Source organism: Cimex lectularius, unplaced genomic scaffold (genome assembly GCF_000648675.2).
Source record: "Cimex lectularius strain Harlan isolate CLEC.00 unplaced genomic scaffold, Clec_2.1 scaffold477, whole genome shotgun sequence".
In the NCBI taxonomy this organism is placed as follows: Eukaryota; Metazoa; Arthropoda; class Insecta; order Hemiptera; family Cimicidae; genus Cimex; species Cimex lectularius.
The window spans coordinates 42,847-62,270 of NW_019393332.1; the positions used below are offsets into that span (position 1 = coordinate 42,847).

The 19,424-nt window shown below is 33.3% G+C and overlaps 1 protein-coding gene across 1 annotated transcript; it reads right to left on the reverse strand.

Annotated features, from left to right (window-relative positions):
• Positions 1 to 1,142: 1,142 nt before the first annotated feature.
• On the reverse strand, positions 1,143 to 17,198 carry LOC106665453 (rho-related GTP-binding protein RhoN-like). Its single transcript, XM_014391866.2, has 5 exons — positions 17,156 to 17,198; positions 17,076 to 17,096; positions 16,540 to 16,649; positions 12,634 to 12,768; positions 1,143 to 1,866 (listed from the first exon to the last, which is right to left on the reverse strand). The coding sequence occupies exons 1-5, from the start codon at positions 17,196 to 17,198 to the stop codon at positions 1,624 to 1,626; spliced, it is 552 nt and encodes a 183-aa protein (XP_014247352.1). The 3' UTR covers positions 1,143 to 1,623.
• Between the last annotated feature and the right edge of the window lie 2,226 nt (positions 17,199 to 19,424).

A 19,424-nucleotide genomic window follows, 5' to 3' on the forward strand; every position in this document is an offset into this window, starting at 1 on the left:
GAGGTTTAATGATCCAACCAGATTTCAAAACTCAGAAATTGGTCAGTAAAAATAAGCTTTTACAAGGTTCTCATGCCCATGTAGACAGACTTATGACAAACCGCTACTAGGAATAGTGCTAGAAAATTAACGATCACATCACACAACGGTTCTTACAAACGCGTACTGGAAAAAAAACTAACAAAACATACAAATTTGAAATTTGCCTACGATTGAATGTGTAGTGACTGATTGGTAGTGATGATTTCCATTTGAAAATTTTTTATTTGTAAATTAGCGTTATACCAAAGATTTCGTATAAATTTTTTATTTCTAAAACATTCAGTGAGTCTTGTTAGGCCAGAATGCCTAGGATCAATCAGACAAATGGATTAATCCCAATAAATACCCAGAGTTCAAAATTATAATTTATTATTATAGTTTTATAATGCAAACGATTTATTTTTCGAATTGTTTTTCATTAATTCTGAAACAGTCGTGATTTATATTTTAGTGTATTTTTTAATTTGTAATTTGACTTTCAAACATTATTTTAAAATTTTTTATTGCTGAAATAGTAGCGACTAATAAAGACCTCGATGATCGTCGATCAGTCGGGATTCGACGTTCAATAAACAAACAACTTCAAAACTCTAAACATTGTCAATATATTTATATATATATATATATATTTTTTTTTACCTAAAATTATTGTGTTTTTATTTCTGACTAAGATCATTTAAAACTTAAACAAAATCTGATCACAATACCTTATAATTAAAAAAAATAAAGAGAATCATTTAGCATTACACAGATAATAAATTTTGGTATTTTATTTATCATTTTAAAAATAAGTATATACAAATAAAAGTTAATGCTTAATGAATAAATAGAAGTCAAAAAGGCAAGTTTGCTAATAAAGAATAATCATTATTTTATTGAATAATATCTTCAATTTTAGTTTGATTTACAAATTATTTTTTATCATTCAGAGTAGTTTCTGATCCAAAAGTATGTTCTGCTTTGAAATTTGAAACCCTTTTCGATACTTTATGGATAAAAAAAGGAATAATCCTTCAAACAACCAGACCACCCAGCATAATTTTGTTCTTTAAATAGACACAATGTTGTCAATATTATTATTATTTTACTTTTGTGTTTACGAGTTAAAGAAAAATACGATTTTTTTCAAATTAACAGTAGCGTTCTGTTTAATTTTGTGTTCAAAATTTCTTTTTACTGTGGGCTGAAAAAACAAGACCACCCAACATAATTTGACAGTTTTTATTTAAACTTGATATGGTTCAATTAATTACTTGTTTGATGTTTAGTACTGCTTAAAGAAAGCTCCATTGTAGCTCAGATCACACTTTTTTTCATCAAAGATGAAGTTTACTATCACAATAATTTCGAATTGAGAGAAGATAGTTATAGATAATAATATCGTATTCTTTCCTTCTGATATTTGGTTTTGACGTTGTTCCGGATGAAACAAACCCAATATCAGTCGTCTTAGGAATGTTGAGGGATAGGTGGAAAAGGGTCCGATTTCGGGAGGGAAGGACGAGTACCCATGTAACAGAACGACACATCCGCCGGTGAGTTCGTTCTTGAAGCTTATTTACGAAGAATGCTGAAGAGCGGTCACATGACGGTGCAGCTTTTGGCCCTGTACCGCAGTTCGGCTTTCAGGTCAACTTTGCTCTTGCTCCTTGCGGGTCCGGGACCGCCTTTGTGAGGCGGGCTTACGAGGCAGGTGTTCATGTTCAGCCGGCCGAGGGCGGCAAGGGCGGCGATTTCGAAGGCGTCGCACGCCGTTTTACTGCTGTTTTTCGATGACGTCTCGACGTACGTGGTCGCACCGACTTGCCGGCTCACATTCACCCCCTGAAACAAACGAAAAACATCATTAATTAATTAAAATTTGACTCTTGGAACAGAATGCGTCTTTAAGTCAACCATGGAGGAAGTTATATAAGGACCTGAATGGTTCGAAACGACGTACGAGTTTATGAGACTTTTATATACTTTCTTCAATGTCTACCCTTTAGATATTACTTTTATACCTACCATTTCTACTGTGTTTTATCAGTACAGAATAAAATATTTATCATATTAAATAATTGACTGTATTACAGATCTGTTTCTGGGCGAAACCGCTGGAGAAATCGGTAGTTTGAGTCATAGTAATACAATTCTCGCAATCGTTTGTAAATTTGCAGAAATTTGAAGAACCTAAGAATAAGTAATTCTAACTCTTAAAGGTTTCAAATCTTTTCCGACACTTTACAACGTTTTTCACTCCTCATCCAGATCTTAATGTACCACAGCACTTGATCTAATCACCGAATTGCTCAAATCCCCTCTTTCTTTATATCAGCCCCCAAACACTTGAAATTTAAATTCCAAATTTTCCGCCTCCCAGTTTTGAAACCCCAGGGTACGACTTCATAACTCCCAAACTTCTTAAAGATCTACCTAAAAAGCAGTATATATCACAACCATTTTCGATGCAATAATCCACACAATACACTTCCCATCCAGTGAAAACTCTTAATAACCCCTATTCCCAAATCAAACAAATCCCCAGAGACCATTCTCATACAAGCCTATAAACCTTTCTCAGAATCCTAGCTAAAATTTTTAATGCCTCCTCTTCAAAAGTTTAATCCCCTCTCAACTCCCAAAACACAATCTCCATCCATCAATTTGGTTTTAGACCCCTCCATTCTGCTTTAAAGATGGTGTAACGAGTGAGTAGTAGAAAATTCAGTATACCCTGTCCTAGAAAATCAGCATTATTGCACAGCAGTTGTTCAAAAAGTTAAAGAGGTATTTGACAGAGTGTGGTGCCAGATCTCCTTTTTCAAATTAAAAGGTAACCTTTTTCGCACCTACTATCTCATCCTGAAGTTCTTCCTCCAAGATAACAAGGTCAAGGTGAGAAGTAGCAGACACAGCAGTCATACCTATCCACCCTAACACCCATATCATACGATTAACCGCAAAACTCTCTTCACATCCTGACTTAATCTTTTCTGTACAATCAACCCAAGATCACCTACACATAAAATTTTAGATTAAAAAAGAATGAATTTATACAATGCTAAAAAAAATTGTTTTGGAAAAAAATGAATTTATACAACGCTAGAAAATTTTAGATTCAATCAAAGTATTCGTACTCACTCAAAGTGTTTGTTTTCCGTGTAGATGTGAAATTCCGGTGAATCGTGTTGTGAGTGCCAGTATTATATATTGCTGTTTTACGTATATATACATTGGATTTTGAAGGGGTGAAGAGGTGGGGAAGGAGGTCAGGATAGAAGTATATTTTTATATGTGGAGTCGGCTTCTTTGAGGCGAAAGCAGCCTACAATGGGAAAAAACCTGGGTAATGGGTTCGGCCTGATTATCCTTTCCGGATTATATAGCCGGGGATAATTAGAGAAAGGAAAATTGTATCTAACGTATATACACATAAAACAGCAATATCTCACTTGCACTCTCAACACGACTCAAAAGAATGACATCTACAAGGAAAACAAACACTTTGAGTGAGTATGAATAGTTTGATTGAATCTAAAATTTTCTAGCATTGTATAAATTAAATTTTTTAAATCTAAAATTTTCTAGCATTGTATAAATTCATATTTTTTCCACATCCTACATATATGTGTGGTGATTAATGACCGTTAATCGATATTTATTTAGAAATCGTGAGATGCGGTCTGGTGTGATGTAGGTTTCAGAAAAACATTTTCTTTATCGTGCCAACGTTTCGATCTTTATNATCTCAATAAAGATCGAAACGTTGGCACGATAAAGAAAATGTTTTTCTGAAACCTACATCACACCAGACCGCATCTCACGATTTCTAAATAAATATCCTACATATATTTGTAAAATGTAAACAATGTTTATAAATCTCAGCTCCTGAAGATGATCTCAATAAAGATCGAAACGTTGGCATGGTAAAGAAAATGTTTTTCTAAAACTTACGTCACAACAGACCGCACCTCACAATCTCCAAATTATGATTATTTATTTTTATTACATTGGTTGAGATTATGATTAATCTTGGTGCTGTTAATTAAGTCGGTAAGACTTTGATCGACTAATTGTTAACGGGGCTTAATTTTTAATTGCTAATATTAACTTTGAACCAGGACGATTATTCTGCTTAGAGCTAAGGTAAAAGAGATTAATTACCTGGGAGGACTTGAGAGAGAGCCCTTCTAATCCCATGGCCGCCCCATCACAAACCGTTTTCTACAAGTAGCCTGTTTGTCAGACCCCTAAAAGGCAAAACAGGCCTAAATTGGAATCGATCGGATCAGCTTTGATTTTTAAACGTTGTGAAAAGAGTTTGAAACGCATGGTAAACTTCGTGGAAGGGAATACGCCCGTTCACATCGGACCGTAGCTAAAAATAAAAAATTAAATGAAACGAGAGAAAGGCTTTTTTCAAAACTTATAATTAGGACTTTGCGAATTGAGAGGTTTACAGGAATAAAAGCTCTGGAAACATTAATATTATCTTGGCAATTTTGCAACTTCTGCTCATCATCTAGCCGATTCAAAGCTCTTTCGTAACTTACTTAAATGCCCCTTAAGCCTGTTGTAATTAAAAACTCGACTTTTCAAATTTTAATCTCGACCTGTTCTTCGACTAAAGCTTCCCGTTTTTCTACTTTTATCACCGGGCCGACGGTAAAGGGTGATACTACTACGTTATTCCTTTTTAACTTTTCAAATCAAGAGAACAACAAGTGTGCAAAGTCAAAGTTCGGACGGCTGAAATTAAAAGGAAATTTATACAATCGCTCTCCATCAGTTTGAACAGAATAATTTACGCCTTAATCTGGATTAAAACGCCTATTCAAGATAGGTACAATAAATTAAAACCCAGTTCATTAAAAGAGGAAAATCATAGAGCTTAAAACGGTGACGGTATCGATTAGGTTTCCATTTTAAAATACACACAATGTTTTTTAAATATTTCTCCGCACATTCTAGATAATAAATATCTGTTACAATAACAAAAATGAATGTAGTTAGGAAAGGACTGTCCGCTGCTTCGAGTGAGATGCGGGAAGGAATTCTTGGAAATCAGACCGATACACGCCGGCGTCTCACAAGGGAGCGTTCTTGGTCCCATTCTTTCTATCATTTATATTGCAAAACTACCTACACACCCCAACACCATCTTCACCACCAATGCGGACGATACAGCAATTTTGTGCTTTAACTCGCATCCTTTACAAGCTACCTTCAACATACAAGAACACCTTGAGACTATCGAAGACCGGTGCAAAAAGTGGAGCACAAGACTGAAGGCAAAACTTACGTAGTATACATTGATAAAACAGTCTTGCCGTCTACTGAACATCAACCACAAAGAGATGCCGATTTCCATTATAGTCGGATACTTAGGGCTATACCTTCAACAACTTCACGAAAGACTTGGACAATTACGAAGACTTCTAGGACCAAAATCCTTTGACCGTCAAAACTAAACTTACCTTAGGCAAGACTTAAGTGCGAACACTTTGGACATACGAAGTGGAATTGTGGGGTTCTGCCAAGCCAACCAATTTTTCCAATCAAAAGTCCTTAGACAAATCATCAATGCTCCTTACTGCATCACTAACCTCAACATCCACACCGACCTCAACATTCCTTTTGCTAACAAGCGTTGCGTTTCCGTTTCCAAAAGTTTCATAGCAACCTCTCCAGCCATCCTAACCCTACTGCTCGAGGCCTCTCTACTCAATTCTATCCCGAGAACCAGCTAGGTCGCCATAATCGACGATGGCTTCGAGACCACCTTGCGTTCCCTCACCCTGAGTGCCAGCAGCACTGGCTTCTCAAGACCTGTCTTCCGCGTGGAGCGCTGGGATTAGTTTAGTGTTGTGACCGTGTCAAAAAATGGTGATCACCTGTACTAATAGGTATAGTGTACAAATCAATTTAAAAAATGTACTCTTTCTGCGCACATCCTTATTAAATTGAAGAAAGAATTTTTGACTTTTGAAAAAACTGCTATTTTTGCAATATCCAAATTTTGAGGTAAGTTTTGTAAAGCTGGTAAAAGCTTTGTTTAAATATTTTTTCTAATTTTACTAGTTTTGGAGCAGTAGAACCTTTTTTTTTGTTAGTTTAGTAAAATTAACATTTAACATGTAATAATATTTTCTAACCGTCAAAATTGATATCATTTCATAAGATGAATATTTATAGATTGTTTATTTTATAACTTGGGCGGCGACAGATAGCCTTGATTGATATCAAAATTAAAAATAATGACAATAATAATGTGGCCACTGTGATATCAAAAGTCAAATGCTCAGCAAATATTTTACTTATTATCTTGCTCCACATTTTCAAATAATATTATTACCTTTAAAGAGTACAAAAAATAAACAATGAAATTTGATATAAGTCGTGACAATAAATGTATTTACATTACGGTTTTGTACTTCAATCTTTTAATAATTAATAAGATTACATGCATTATCTACTAATAATTACAGCTAATAATAATTATCATAAATATTTTTTAATGTAAAAAACAATGTTTGTTAAAAATTGAATAGAAGGGAACATGCTTAAATCAACAGGAATAATTTGTATTAAATTAATTTCACTGAATTTTATAAAAATATATGTAAATTTTTTTGTTTGGCATTTGAATTTAGTAATTTTTGATATAAAAAATAGTATTTTATATTATAAAAGATAAATAAACGATGACAGTTGTTTTAGAATATTTGAAGTGTAAAAATAGTTTCGGTTAAAGATAATTTAGGTGGGCTTCGACCTGTTCTATTCAGGGAGTACCGCTTATCTATTTTCAATTCTTTAAACTGTTCTATAAATGCCTAATCGTTTGATTTTATTTTGTTATAATTTTATTTATTTATTAATATTTATTAGTACTAATTTAATTTAATTTTTCGATAAAATTATTTATTAAATTCCCTGCTATGTCAAGCGCGAGTGGGGGAAATGACCCCCTAGATATTGAAAAATGGGAAAAAAAATGCATCTAACGGGTTCTGTTACATCCAACGTCAAAAGACCAGGAGAGCCAATTTCGATCGGTCAAAATAAAGATTTTTTGATGGAGCCCAGTCTGCAAACAACAAATTATCGGGATAAAAATGTCCTACTCGACGCTCTATCTTTAAATAAGTACAAGCCCAGTGATACTGGCCCTTTTATTGTACACGTGGAAAGCCCGAATCAAAATGCAGGCAAAATGCATTCCATGAAACTAGGAAAATTATTTTTCGAATCTTTATTTAGAAATCGTGAGATGCGGTCTGGTGTGATGTAGGTTTCAGAAAAACATTTTCTTTATCGTGCCAACGTTTCGATCTTTATTGAGACCATCTTCAGGGCTCAAAGTGTTTGTCTTCTGTGTAATTGTGCCATTCTTGCGTGTCGTGTCGAGAGTGCCCTGCCTGGTATGATCCCCAACGAGGAAAATGGAAAATGTACTAACTCCCACCACAATTTTCTATCTTCTCAGTAACGTTTTAGCAATTTATAAAGCCATCGATTCAGCAATTTAATCTGCGAAACAATTTTAATAACGTCAGATTCAAAAAGTGCGTTGGATGCCTTAAAAAACATAAACCTTAAAACCGTATCTGATCATTTGGGTGGCAAAGAGAGTTCTCGACTTGAAAAAGAACAAAGGGGTGAAAACAGCATTATTTTGGGCGCGAGGCCACTCTGGTATTGTGGGTAACACGGTGGTTGATGGCCTAGCTAAGCGGGCTATTCATAAGGGTGGACTTCTAGCTCTTCCTATTCCCCTCCAAGAGGTAAAGCTACAAATCAAGAAGATGGTGAATCAAAAATGGAATAAAGAAAACGAAAGCCTACACACAGAAGCTTTTTTTACATCAATAAACCCCAACATTAATCGGTATCCTTGGTTTTATAATTCCGGAATGACAAAGAAGGACTGTACAATAATTACCAGACTCAGGGCGAACCATGGGATCTGTGGCGCGTTCCTACATAAAATTGGAAAGCGCGAGAATAGCAAATGCGAAAGATGATCTTGAGCACGCAATGATGATCTGAAAAAAGTATGCGCTACAAAGAGAATGGTGGTTCGTAAAATTGTATAATATGAAAGACATCGAAAAGCCTTTCAACTACAAAACTTTATTGGCCTCAAAAAATAAAAGTATCTACTTATGTTTGTTAAAATTTATATATAAGTGCGCGTACCGATATGAGAATTGAATATTAACTAATTGATGTTGTTATTGTTATTTATTTATTTGTTTGTTTGTTAATTAATTAATTTAGTTATTTGGCTATTATTTATTTATTTATTCCGGTCTGTGTAGATGACTCTAAACAATGGGGGTTTCAGCGCGGGTGTCGGGGGGCCGTCGGTCCGGCTGCTGCTTTTCTGCTGGGTGGAGAAGGGGGCCTCCAGAGCGAAGTTTGCTCCGGAGGTTTGGGAGATGTGCACTTTTCCACATTATTTCGATGTTAGTGGTTTTTATGCATATTTCCGCTAAGACCTCGTTGTAAAGAAAGAATATTTCTAAAAGTGTGGTGATTATTTGATTGAATATAAAAAAATATATTTTGCATTGTATAAATTCACTTTTTTCCACATCCTAAATGTATTTGTTAAATGTAAAAAATGTTTGTAAATCCCAGGCCCTGAAGATGATCTCAATAAAGATCGAAACTTTGGCACGATAAAGAAAATATTTTTCTGAAACCTACATCACACCAGACCGCATCTCACGATTTCGGAATAATTAATATTCCTAAAGAAGAATACCCAAATTGAAAGCCCGTTGATCCGCCTGGCTGGTTGACTGCGTCCGGGTTGGTGGCCCTCTTGGTGCCTATATGGCGATCCTCCGCATATTGTTCCACACGAGCTTAAAAGTCCGGTGGCTAATGCGAAAACGTAAAGCAAATAAAAAGATAATTTCGTGAGATTTCCTTTTGAACATATTGAGCCTGTCTAGGGCTGGCAAGTCTATCGTTAACGATTAAATTAAAAATAATTTGTAAGGCTTTTTCTACCTTTTTTTTATATAATCCATAGATTAATCATTTAGCTATGTCTTGGCAGGTTTCAAAATATTTTTCACTGACAAATAATTGCAATTAATGTGCGGTGTTTAGTGATGGTTAGTTAATGATTGAATGAAAAAAATGAAAATGTTTTTCTAAAAACCTACGTCACACCAGACAGTATCTCACAATCTCCAAATAATTATTGGCTAACGGTCACTAAACACCAGACGTTATTTTTATCTTAATAAAATACATGAATTTGTAAAGTATGATCGTTCCCGACGATACTGCCTATGCGGTATCATTTTGCCATCTTCAGTGGTTGAATTTTTTGGAAATGTTTGTTCTTGTTTAAAAGTTTTAACGTATGAAAAACATAGATGAAGTTTCTTGTTTTGTAAAAACAAAAAAAAAACATTATGACTCGTTCGGGAGATGTTCAGTTTTCCTTCAGAACTCAATAATTTCAATTTACCGTGTGGTTATTTTAGTGCACTCCCAAATCAATACAAAAGAATGACAAAACTACATGGAAAACAAACACTTTGAGCCCTGAAGTTGATCTCAATAAAGATCGAAACGTTGGCACGACAAAGAAAATGTTTTTCCAAAACCTACGTCACACCAGACCGTATCTCCATATAATTGCAATTAAGTTGGTAAACCCTGCTTTTCGACAAGTTGTTAACTTTGTCTTTAGTTTCTGTGGTGATGTTTCTAAGTAAACACGTACCTCTAAAAGTTACACTAAGACCTTCTTGTTTAAGAATTTTACCTACTTTTTCTGATAGTTCACCAATGTATGAAAGCAACGGAAACCTAATGATTGATTTTTGGTGAGGCCAATTATTGCTCTTTTCAATTTTATTTTTTTTTACTAGCAACCTATCGATAAATATTTCTTGATATCCGTTGTTTTTAGCTAAGTTTTAAATGTTTAAATTTTTTTTGTAATTAGCACTTGTTAATGGGAGTTTCAACCCATGATCTATGAAGAATGAATAAGAAGAATCTCCTGGTATCAATTTTATTGTCTGTAGTTTCTTTGTATCGTGGTTCTATATACGGCTGTTTCAATTAGGTTATTTATTTTGGTTAGTTTTAAGTCTAAAAAGGTTAAACAACAATCTTTATTTATTTTCGACGTATAATTTGAATTAATTAATTAATTTGAAGAATTCATTTAAATCTTCTCATGTTCCCGACCATCTACCTAAAATATCGTCTACATAGCGTTTCCAAAAAACGACAGATTTAATTAATATTTTATTATTTGATTTGAATTTTTTTTTCATTCTTATTCATGCATATTTTGGAATAAACCTGTGGGGATAATGGAGACCCCATTGGTAACCCTTTTATTTCATACAATTTCAATTTCAATAAAACAGTGTTACATGGTTTCTTGACCGCACCTCATGAATCCAACAAATTATTAAACAAACGGTGACTAAAACAAAATTACATTTTGATAAATGCATAAATAATATAATAGATTTTGATTTACTCCTATTTTAAACATTTACCTAAAGATTATTTTATATGCAAATTAATTACTAATTTAAAATTATTTTCTTACAGTGTTTATTAGCGTAATATTTAGTTGGGTTGTAATTCACGTTCTTCCCACGTTCAAAATTTTAAAACGCTTCAAAAACCATCTTCTCATTGGAACGTCGCGTTGGCGGAGGATCGGTCACTTACAATTCATATCGAATGACATGTTTGCAATTCTTTCAACCTGATGATGAGGAAATCCGTATCGTTGAAAACAACAAACCGTCATTTACAAAAAGTGACTCTACATACTCACCCTTACTTTATAATTTCTAATATCATAAATTTCTTGTGTTGTTTGTGGCAAATTAAGAGAGTGCACTACCACGACTGATTACCCCATCTGCATAAACATTGAAAATCAAATTTACAAATAATGACTCAAAGTAATACATACCTGATATAGTAAACAATGATCAGATTTGATGGGGTATAAGTCAAAAATATATCAATTTCCTGAGTTGTTTGATGAAACCTAATCGGACTACCACGACCTATTTAATCATACTTCAGCCATATTCACTTACCTAAATAAGAAAAAATGCAAAAGCTGCTCGATAAAACCACGCTGTAGGCTTTTAAAATTTTTCCTTATTGAAAATCCCCCAAACATTTTTGGGAAGTCCATGATCTTTTATAGGATCCGCGGATGTAATTAGCACTTAGAGGAGGACTCACGTCAGCAGGTCAAAATTGTTCGTTTAATAAATAAAATTCCGTGCTGTAGTGTGAATCATGTTCAACAACCTACAATAAAAATAATAAAATTATAAAATAAACATCAAAAAGTTAATTATTATTTTAAAAAATATTTAAAAGATTTAATTTTTTTTATTGAACATGTTGAACGGATTATACACATTGTATTCTGTAGATTTTTCTACTATAAAGCTTACAAGATAGAACAATTTCAAACTGGATGAAATTGAATTGATATAGAAAGACTAACTGTCAAACCACATCAGCAACTTTGTCTCAAAAGTTTATAATGTTAACAAACTAATACTAAATTAGCAAAAGAATACGGCAACAACTTTTTTGGCTGAGAATAACCTTGTTTGTTTTGTTTACGTTTGATTCCAATGCGATGAAAAAATCGTTGGTAAAACGAAAGTTGGTAAAGTGGAAACTTTTAACATACTAGGCAAAATTTGATTTTATATAAAAAATAACTGAGCCGGAAGATAAAAACACAATCCGACAATGGGCGGGAACTAGATTAGTTTGGCAAATTTGAAAAAAAAAAATAAATAGAAAAAAGCAAAATTAAACCGGGAGATAAATGCATAAATAATATAACAGATTTTGATTTACCTCCCATTTTAAACATGTATCTAAATAATATTTGACATATAAATTAATCGCTAATTTAAAATTATTTTCTTAAATTATTTATTAGGTAATATTTAGTTGTGTTGTAATTCACATTTTTTTCACGTTCAAAATCCAGCAATATTAAAAACGAGCTTCTCATTGGAACGGCGGCGTTGGCGGAGGATTCGCGGGTTCACTCTTACAGAGACGTGTTAGTAAACCTTTCAATCTGAAGATGGGCTTTTAAAGCTTAAAACAACAAATCTTTGAGTAGAACCATCATTTACAAAAAGTGAATCTACAAGCGCCCCCCACCTCACTCACGTTCATTATTTCTAATAAAATGACTTGTTTTATTTTTATCTAGAATGTACAGCAATTCAAGAAGGACTTGAAAGGGCAAGACGTTTCTGAACCTAAACAATCATAGGGATTGACAGGGATCAGTGTAATTCCTAAGTTTCGATTAACTATCTGACGAGCTATTAAACAGTTTGGCAGGTTTAAGTAGCAGATTCAATATTCAGAATAACACAGTAATACACTACAGTTCATTACATTAAGGAAATAAAAATTAAAAGGCTTCAATGAAACTATGACAATTGAAACATGTACCATTGGTGGATTTTTCTTCCCTCGTTGGTTTAATTAAAACGTATTAAAGTGGTAATAACTTGGCAGTTACGGAGTTTGCTAATTTATCTATTTGAGTGGATTTACCTGTTCGGGCGTCACCGGCGATTTGAAGACGAGGGAGAGCTCGGAAACTGTCAACTTGTCGGATCTCAGATCCACCTGACAACCGCAAAGGATGACAGCCGTGTTTGCGCAGTGTTCTCGGATCTCTGGATACCACTGGAAATTATATTAGACATTAGTTGACTTAGCAGGCTAAACTCCACTAAACCGCGGGTCTAATGGCTTTGTAGCATTAAGGAGTCATTAATGAGATCCTGATATACAAATCCTTTTGAGTAAATGAAGGATCATATCGAGTATAATCGGGTTAAAGTGTTACAAAGCTTAACACTTTAAACATTATTATTATAAGAATAAATGACAGATCGTTCTTTTACAAAACACACAAAAGGATTTTGACAGCAATCAAGACATTAACAACAGTTTGATTGGAAATCACAATTACGTTCACCTACGAAGGCAAAAATTAAAAATAGTTATTATGTGAGTAATATAATTATATATATAATAAGCCAAACATGCACAAACTATTTAAAGTAATATATAATAAGAAATAAATTATAAAAAAAATTTCAACTCCTAAACCGTTGCGGCCACCGACGCTCCCTAAGAATGACTTGTAACTTATTCGTTATCGGTCACTGTTTTTTTTTTGTAATTTAAATTTAAGAGAAAAAGAAGAAAAAGCGTTTGTGTGTGTGTGTGTGTGAGAGAGAGAGAGAAAAAGGGAGAGAGAGAGAGAGAGAGAGAGAGAGAGAGAGAGAGAGAGAGAGAGAGACTGAAAAAAGAATTACAGGAAGGATGAAGGAAAGATCGCTAAAAACTAGAAATAAAGAAAGGAAGGATGTGGAGTGGTAGGAAAGAAGGACGAAAGAAAAAGTAAAAAGGAAGCGAAGAATTAAGAAAAGTGGGAAAGTGGGAAGAAAGGATTCAAAGAAAGGAGAACAACAAAAGCCAATTAATAAATTTGGAAGGAAACAAGGAGGATGGACGGAAACATTAAAGGAAAATAGAAATAAAATAAAAAAGAAATAAGGAAGGAAGATAAAAAGATAGAAAGAAGAAAGAAAGGAATTAAAGATAGGAAATTGGAAGAAAAAGAAAAGAAGGGATGAAAAAATGAATTAAAGAAGTAAAAAAGAAAGGAAGAATTTAACCAAATGAATAAATGTATGACGCAAGGAAGGAAAGAAAGAAGGACGAAAGAAAAAAGAAAAGGAATAATTTAACTAAACAGAAAGCTAGGAATGAAGTTAGGAAGAAAGAAAAAGGATGGAAAGAGGGGGAAAAAAGAAAAAAGCAGAGAAAGGACGAAATGGAGGTAGAAAGATTAGAATGGAGGAAAATAAAATGGAAGAAAAAGAAAGCAATGAGTAAAAGAAGATATGAAGAATTGATGGAGACAAACTAAGAAAGAATGAATAAAATAATAAAAACATAACGGAAGGCGGAAACAACATAGACAAGAAGAAAGGAAGGTAAGAAGGAATGAAGAAGGCAAGTAAGAAGGAAGTTAGGAATACCTGTTCAATATGGTAGGAAGGAAGGAAGAAAAGGAAGAACGGAAGGATGGATGAACAGACGTCTATTACCTTAAACCAACTAGTATACGAATTTAGATCTTAGTGAAGGCATCTTTGAAATTTAATAAACTTTGAAACTAGTTTTTATGTAATCTTAAATAATTCTTGCGAGTTTGGCCTATTTATGACAAATCAAATCATAACTGAGAATGGCGAACTGCCAAAACAACCAACCAGAATGATCGGACACGACTAAACTAAATAATAATCATGTTACAGGTTTAAAAATATCTCTCAGCAAACACTGACAAGCATATTTTATTAATAGGTTTCGGCTTATTGCTAAGTGAAGTTTTGTGATGTCAAACAAGGTCGAAAGAAAAGTCAATTTTGAACTAACTACTCGTTTTCATGGCGTTTTGTATTAAATGACCTGGCAGTAAGCCATATTAAAATTTACAACCATTAAACAAAAGACCTTCCGAATATCGTTCTTTCTTTTTCACTGCAGTAATTTTGTAATGAGATTTATGGTAAATGCTTCCCCTCTGGGTTGAAATTGCTATCGACAATGATTTTCAAGTTTAAATGTTAATTTCGTTCTGAAACAAGCCAAACTACATTGATGTCAGTACAGTTCAAATCTTTTATAGAAATGTCTAGAAAAATAGTCTCGTTCCTACTCCAGTCGAAGTCTGCTTTATTGCTTTTTTTGTTCTTGTACATGTAACAATACAGAATGGGCTACGAAACAGCGTCGATATACAGAAGAACGTATTCAACTTCAGAGGGTATTGCATGAAAAACACCTTCACAATTTAAGTACGCCTGCAAGTACATAAAAGAACTGTTTATTGCAAAAATAAAATTGTAACTAACAATACATTTTTAAAAATTCAATTAATAATTAGTTCAATTTGTAGAATTAATATGAATTTTTAACACTAATTGTTTTAAATTTAAATGGTTATTCAGATATCGTGAGATGCGGTCGGGTGTGATGTAGGTTTCATAAAAACATTTTCTTTATCGTGCCAACGTTTCGATCTTTTATTGAGACCATCTTCAGGGTTCGAAGTGTTTGTCTTCTGTGTAATTGTGCCATCCTTGCGTGTCGTGTTGGGCACTCACAAACGACACGCAAGGATGGCACAATTACACAGAAGACAAACACTTCGAGCCCTGAAGATGGTCTCAATAAAAGATCGAAACGTTGGCACGATAAAGAAAATGTTTTTCTGAAACCTACATCTCACCCGACCGCATCTCACGATATCTGAATAACTATCGATTAACGGTCACTAATGTCTACACATTAAATTTAAATATTTATACAATTTAAATTTAAATTAAAAATTTAGAAATAAAGCCAATTTTTGTTTTGATAATGTAATTGTATTTTTGATGTTTTTGATTATTTGTAATATACAATTATAAGATTAATAGTTTATAGGTACGATATCACGAAAATTTCAATTAAATTTGTGAGACAAGCAAGAACAAGAGAGAATTTGTATGCGTGAGTTAATGTTATGGTTTAAGGGGTTCCATGATCTCTAATCTAATTTTAAGGGTTCTATTGTATATAAACGAGATAATACGTAAGCTGATTTACAATAACTTTTACAATTTTCAATAAATAATTTCGTGATAGCAAGTGGCTCCGCCTTGCCTGGGTACTGTTCTTTTCTCCATTATAATCCATCAATACGTATACAACCGTCTTTCTTTTTCAATTTCCTTCTCTTGTGTAAAATTTTACTTTATTTATGATCAACGGATCGTTAATCAAATACGTGACTAAGATCTATCGGTGTCTGTCATTGTTAATATCTTCAAAGTTTTCGGAAGTTTTTTTCTTGTGGCATTATGCGATATACTTTGAATATCAAAGATTTTTTTATTAATAAAACCAATCTCTTATCGCAAGCTTTCTAAGGTGTTCGAGGCGTGACATTTTGGATAGTATAACACTAAAGTCCTTGATAACAAGGGCGGATTCCAATCTATATTCATTAATACCTTGTCTAGCTTATCTTGCACACTTTCTTCCTATCGCTTAGAACTATTGTGATGTTTTGCGACAGTTGCTTGACAGTTATTGATCGTTCTTGGGATCATCTAATCTCACTATTTATTCATGGATAAAATACATTAGCTTTCAGGTTAACCTGAGTAGCAACAGCATGTGCCTTGGTGTAAAGCTTTTAAGACTTAAATTTATTTTTATTTCACAATGAAGGCATAACATGAGAGAGATGTGGACAGATATCGGTTTAAATATATCGATGACAACTTTAATTATCTGTAACGCCGACTTACATGTGATTTATAACAGATCATAGAAGCATAATGATTTCATAAATGTTAATTACAATCAGGATTCATAAAAAATTAATATTACCTTGTTTACAGCGTTGTCTAGAGAATCGGGATCAGCAACGCAAAAACAGAGAAGGAACACCTGCGCGTCCTGGTAGGCGAGAGGTCGTACTGAATCGTAAGCAACGGATCCTGAAAAATAAAAATAAATAATAAATATAAAAATTAAGAAGGTTACTCCTGCTAATTATCTACTGGCACGCTAATTGCTGCGGTAGCTAAGGCACTCTTTTTTAAATGATGTTTTCTTACAATGCACACACAAATATTTTCTCAAATTTTTCGCATTCTAAGATCCTGCTATTTTTTTCCAAAGTCACAAAACAGATTATAATGTTAAAACAATTCGACCGATTCATAGGAAATCCAAGAATTTAGAACCGTCCAAACTGTACGAAATTCGTTAAATGTGTTAATCTGTCCTCAGAACACATTAAAATATCTTTTAAAAACATAACACAGTACATACATTTTTCAAAAGTCAAAGACCCAACGCCAACAGCCTACAAATACGACGTAATTTATAAAATTAATTGTATGAACTATCCAGCAACATACTTTGGAATTTCATCACAATATCTAGAAAAACGGCAAACACAACACATCCATGAATGTAAAACGCCAAAAACCAAACTCACAGCATTGTCCACACGCCACTTTGAAAAACGACACAGCGTTCATTTCGACCAAATACAAATACTAAACACGGAAAAAACAAATATAAACGCAAATTTCTAGAAACGGTTTACATTAACAGAAACACACAGAGCATTAATTACAGAACAGATACTTGCAAACGCCAGCATCCCTTTACTTGTTAACGTCCTTAATAATTAACTTCCTTTCTAATAATGAATGCCGAATCACAAATCCATTCAAGAAAAGCCCCATTCTCCACTTCCTTTGAGTTAAATAACACCGCCTATGATCAAAGATAAAGTCTCAAATTTCCCGCATTTCCCACCCTTTCACTATCATATAAAAACAGCTGCATACAAATTCCCGTTTCACAACACTTTCACACAAAATCAATATGACACCTTTAGAATAGCACCACACTTTATGAGAGTATGAAATATTTCGTGTAACATTTATATTTACGTGTGTGGTGATTAGTGACCGTTAGTCGATGATTATTCGGAGATCGTGAGATGTGGACTGGTGTGACTAAGTTTCGAAAAACCTTTTTTTTATCGTGCCAACGTTTTGATCTTTATTGAGATCATCTTCAGCACTCAGTGTTTGTTTTCTGCGTAATTGTGCCAGTCTTGTGTGGGGCATCAGACTGCATCTCATGATCTCCAAATAATCATTTATATTTACCTTGAAGATACCCGAATAAAAGTCGAAACGTCAGCAAAACAATTAAAAAAGTGTTTTTCTAAACTACCTCACGGCTTCAATTAAAATTCACATTATGAAACAACAGGAAACACACGTTATTTACAGTAATGCGTGTGGCAAATAATTAAATAATAAAAAATAAATCGCCAAAATTCAGTGAAATTACATCATTAAGGTCTTTTCCTTCTCTACATTTATTCTCTAGTCCACCAAATCCTAAGAATAAAAACACAACGTGAAAGTAACAATTCTAGTTTTATTTGTTTGCAGCTATAGTGTGGATGATGAGTGAAGAACGTGAAAGGTTTAAAGTAATGCGGTAATTGAATCAATGGTTAATTATCATCGTTAATTAGTTATAATGTATTATTATATTCCTTGCAAACGCTTGTAAATATTATATGAAATTAACAACTAATTAATTTAGGTTTAATGCATGGTGGTATAAAGTATTGTATTAAAATTAATCTTTGCTTTAAGGTTTTAATTACGACTCGATAGATAAATGTTGACTCGATAAATGCTCATAAATCAAATTTGTCGAGTCTAGGCTAAACCCGCACGACTTGTGAGTGTTACGGAAGTGTAGATCTTTCGCGCCGTCATTTTATACAGAAAAGAAAGAGTTTCAAATGCTACAGTAAGCATTACATTATTTGTCAAAATTCTGAAAGCTCTTTTTCTCGCAATTTTAAAATTATAAATGGTCTAAATCGAACTTTTCCCTCTACAAAATCTTAAATTTTTAATGCAAATATACATATTTTCAATTTTTTTAAATCGTAACATTTTCAAACAACATTATGTATTGCTCCGTAACTTTTTTATCAACTTTTATCTCCAATATAAATATTCAAGCAATTAAAATTTTTGATTCGTATCAAAACATTGGCTTGGCCTACTGCGAAAGAAGTCTCCAAACCAAGAGTTTAATTATCCCTTGTACTCTACAAACCAATGTAAGTTTCGTATAGTTTCTTCCTAGAAGTTCATGTTCCCAAAAAATTCTAATTACACTTTGTAATACCGATCCTATACGGAAAAATATTCTGAAAAGTGATCTTATTTAAATTCAAATAAAAATTATAACAATTAGAAGATAGAAGTCAAATCAATTGTGAGTCGATATAAAAGTATATTTTACACACACAACCAGATATATATATATGAGAGAGAGAGAGAGAGAGAGAGAGAGAGAGAGAGAGAGAGAGAAATAGCGATAGATCTTTCTCTAGAAACTTTTAATAATAGTGATCATTAAAAATTTAATTTTTTTCCTTCCAGGCTTTAACGTTTTAGATCTTACAAAAACAAAGTCAACTTTTATTAATAACCATCTCACATTTTCTATAATTTTATGATTGACTGAATAGCACAGCACACATACCAACTATCAAAGATTTTAGAACGAAACGCGTCTGACTTTGCTGATCGAAGGCGATCAGATTTATAAATTTAACATCTTGCAGAAACGTAATATTTATAACTATGTAAATTTAGAAAGATGTGTCAGGTCCACGAGAAGAAGATGCTTAATCTTGTCCGTCCAGCCTAAACAACTTT